The 4,578-nt window shown below is 28.2% G+C and overlaps 1 protein-coding gene across 1 annotated transcript; it reads right to left on the reverse strand.

Moving 5' to 3' along the window:
* Positions 1–287: 287 nt before the first annotated feature.
* On the reverse strand, positions 288–2,479 carry LOC133817944 (tRNA (guanine-N(7)-)-methyltransferase). The gene is made up of 2 exons (XM_062250597.1): positions 2,303–2,479; positions 288–1,308 (listed from the first exon to the last, which is right to left on the reverse strand). The coding sequence occupies exon 2, from the start codon at positions 1,287–1,289 to the stop codon at positions 531–533; it is 759 nt and encodes a 252-aa protein (XP_062106581.1). The 5' UTR covers positions 1,290–1,308; positions 2,303–2,479; the 3' UTR covers positions 288–530.
* Positions 2,480–4,578: the final 2,099 nt, after the last annotated feature.

Below are 4,578 nucleotides of genomic sequence, written 5' to 3' on the forward strand. Positions count from 1 at the left end.
GAGTTTTGTTTCGGTGGTGACTGATGTGCAGCAGATCATGAAAAGGACACTGATTATGTCTTTTGTGACAGATATAGAGGACTATAGGAGAAGAGAAACAACTCTATCTGGGTGCCCTCATTCATACAATATCATTCACATCTTCAACTTGAAAGACACTTGTTCTAAAGGCGACATAAGTGAGTTTATTCCAAGAAGAACGAGGTTAGACATGCCATGAAGCACGCGGGTTAGTAGCAACAAAGTCACAAATCAACGACAGATTCATTCCGGCCAGATTTCAATAGCCACAAAAAGCATGTGAAAAGTTGAGGCCAGTGGTTAACGTAGCTAGTCTCTGTCCCTATCAAATGCATTAATACAATTTCTGGAAAAGGAAAGTTTGAATTCACTACAGCTCAATGTCACGAAAACTAATGGAACTGTTCAAACACTCGGCTGTTTTTCCTGATTTTATAATTTGATGATAAACTAACAAAACCAAAATCTGCCGCCAATCATCCAAAAATCGACTAAAAAAAACAGAAAACTCACAAAGATGTTGCAATGCGTCTGAAAACAGCTTCGAAAGTCTGCCCCCCATTTCTAGCAACCTTTTGTCCTTCCTCGGTTGCAGAACTCAAGAGCTTGATGACCGGGTCAGCTTCAAGCTCTTCATTTGTGAGAGCTTCAAACAAAGGGTGATTCTCTAAGCAAGTCTTCATCCAGTCTCCAAGTTCTTCCACATCGGTGATAGTGTATATGACCCCGCCAACTTGTAGAACATAAGCATACTCATCTAACAAGTGTGGACTGATCACCCGACGCCGATGATTCTTCTCTTTGAAGTGAGGATCAGGAAATAGGAAAAACATCTTTAAAAGCTGCCCTTTCTCAAAGTAATTCGGAATGTATTTCATGGAATTTGTCCGAACCACTGATACATTTTGGTATTGACCTGGATTTGCACCCCTTAAAGCTACAATCCTTTCTTTGACATACTCAGTCACCTTATCCCTTAGCTCCATTCCAATCATCAATGTCTCAGGGAAAAGAGTTGAAAGGCTGATTAGAAGGCCTCCAAAACCACAACCAATGTCTGCAAACTCGATATTCTTAGACCCTTCCTTCCGTTCTGATGAAGGAAATAATTGGGGATAGTGAGTGGAATAATCAACATTAGTCGGGGAGATTGGAATGGGAAAGTGAGAGTCACTCAGAGGGTTGCTGTGGGCTCTAGCTCGGTAAAAACGCTTCCGGGGCAGGCCGGTTGACTTGCTAAGAGTTGAGTTTGTCCCATTTTCCGACATAATTATCTTCTTTTTACAACTGTAGAGTCGGAACAAGTTAGAATTGTCAGGATACAATGCTTCTATTAAGAGAGCATTACAAGTAGTGCAGAACTGATTAAGATTTCATTTTACTATTATTAAAAACTGAATATGCAATCAACTTTACCACTATTTCAAAGACAGGGAATTGAAAGAGAAAAGTAAAGGAACTGTAAATGAGATAGAACTGCATCAAATTTTATTGTTATGATAAAAACCTGAACAATTATTATATTCCTATCATGCCACCACCTAAAAAATGGAAAACTAAAGTAATTAAACGAAATGTAAATGAAATATAGTTTGCATCGAATCTTAATGGCACAAGGCAATATGGGCAAGTGTTTCTAATAAATGGGAGGTTAATGACAGCATGAAAGTAGACAACTAAACCCCCTATATTTTTCGTCAAGTCCATAGAAACTACTGAGTTTATGAAAAGACTAAGAAAATGGCAAATTAACAAAGAACTCGTCTACCTGAGAAGCCTCTTAAGACAGACACTAATATTAGCTAATGTGTACTATGTTGAATTTATCATATTAGTCAATATTACTTCGTCTCTTCTAAGAGGAATTACTACAAGCAGGTTGAGAGCAAGGGCGAAGCTACGAAGTGCCCTTACTGTATTCTGTCTAAATTGTTTAATATACATGTAAGTATGGATCTTTACGTTAATAAATTTATATTAATATATATATATATATATATATATTATAGAGTTATGTATAATTATTTTCCAAACAAGAAGAAAAAGAAATTCTTAACATAAGCAAACATATACTTCTCAACAGCAAGGAATTGTGATTCTACAACAAATAGATAATCATATCCTTCTATGGGGAAATCGATTCTACCAAAAATTTGACTTCATTTTTTCCAATACAAAATGCTAATAAGGATTTCATTGTCACTTACAAGAATCTAAGCTCAGTTCTACATCTCTAAAATCTGTAATCAAAACATATATAAAATGGAAAATAACGAGTAACCTGATAGAGAGATGAAGGGTAGAGAACGGTGAAGCGGGTTGGCCGGAGGACCCAACTGGAGCGGCGGCAGAGAGAGATGCAAAATTGAGAATGAATTGTATTAGTCCATATGATATAGGGCCGTAGAACTTCTTTTTCTCAGGACCAAGATTCTGGCTTTTTTTTGGATAATTATAAATGAAAGATTTTTTTTAAATGACTTTTTAAGGTTTATTTTTGGGGGTTGGTGCAAAATCATATTGTGTGAGAGTAACTGAATGTGTACGAGAAGCAACGGGTATAAATTTGTTTAGTTTTATTTATAAAATTTATTAATTATTTTTATTAAATTTATATTAATGTGACATAAATTTTAAATAAATATCGTATTTTAATTAAATAATTTATTTATATTTGTTTTAGTTTATGTTTGTTCTAGTTTTTTAATTTGGGAGTAACAACAAGAGATTATATATTATATGTTTAATGTAATATTACATATTATCCGTAGATTTTAAATTTAAGTTTCTTGTTAGTTTTTAAAAAAAAAACAATGTGTTGCTAATTTACAATAGATTATATTATATGTTTAATATGATATTATTCTAATAAGTGAGTTTAAGTTTAATTAAATTTTATTTAAGTTATAAAACGTATGATTTTATTATTTTCAAATAATTATTATTATAAAATATCTCAAAAATATCATATTTTAATTTTTCTAATTATTTATTATTTTAAAATAATTATTATTGTAAAATATCTCAAAAATATCATATTTTAATTTGTTTAATTATTTATTAATTTTAAATAATTATTATTGTAAAATATCTCAAAAATATTCTATTTTAATTATTTATTTTATTTTATTTAAGTTTAAGTATTTACAAACTACCGTTAAATATAAAAATATTCTGTTAAATATAAGAATATCCTATTAAAGTTAAAATTAAAAAAATTAAAAACTATTAAAACCAAGAATTTCCGTTATCTAGACACTTATTATATAGAAGAGATATTATCAAATATGATATTTAGCAAATTACTATTTTATTCTAAATATTTTAATATTATGGTATATGTATATTAGTTTGATTTAATTAGTTTTTATTTTAAAGTTATTTTGTTTTATTTTTTATTTTTTATGAGTTGTTAAATGATATATCATACTACAAAATACATATACTAGATTGAAAAATAATATACCAACAAAACTTACAAAATTATTACTAAAAAATGTATATACTATGCTAACAAAATTATATACTATCATTATCTATAATAAGATAGAAACTAAATACCATAAAAAAAAAATTGATATATCATACCACAAAAAATATATCTATTAGTTGGAAAATAATATACCAACAACCCATAAAAACTTAAAAAATCAATATAACTTTAAAATAAAAACTAATTAAACAAAACTAATATATATACCACTACATTAAAGCCATATGCTCCTAAAGAAATAAATAAAATATAGAAATGACAATTTAGGTAATCAACAATATAAAATAGTAATTTCTCTACAATTTTAAAAATGAAGACATTAGCTTCTTGATGCTATTATTTTTGGTCATTTACTATAATTTTTCTTTATTTTTAAGGATCTTTACAATTATATACATATAATATAAAATAACTATAAAAATCACATACAAAATTTTATTTACAAAAATACCTTGCCACATCATCAAAAAAACACATGATTCAAAAATTAATATACTTGAATTTGAAACATTTTCGAAATCCCAAATTTTCTATTTTTCTAGGTTTTTAAAAGTAACATTTTGGTTACTTATAATGGTGATAAGTTACCAATTTGTCACTTTTTTTTATTAAAAGTTTTTTTTAGATCATATTATTCCAGTACTTTTTTGTTACCTCCAAAATTTATTTGTAGACATCTTAATATACCAATTTATTTGTAGACATCTTAATATACCAAGCTTATTTCAAAAACTAATGAGTTGTCAAATAGAATAATAAGTTACCATATAATTTATTAATAAAAATTAATTTAGTATACTATACGTTAACTTTTAATAGACATTTTTAGTCACTTATGTAACTTACGTGCTTATTATTTAAGATACTTTTACGTTACATTCAAGTCTATTTTAGAAACTAATTAGCTATCATGTAGTATAAAAAGTTACTCATATAATTCCAAGTTACCATGAATAGCTTATTAGAAAATGATATCAATTGGTTACTTTTTCATAACATTAAACTTGAAGTTACTCCTAAAAAGTTATTTTTCATACATAACATAAACCAATTAACCAAATTTT

This window comes from Humulus lupulus, chromosome 2 (assembly GCF_963169125.1).
Source record: "Humulus lupulus chromosome 2, drHumLupu1.1, whole genome shotgun sequence".
Lineage (NCBI taxonomy): Eukaryota > Viridiplantae > Streptophyta > Magnoliopsida > Rosales > Cannabaceae > Humulus > Humulus lupulus.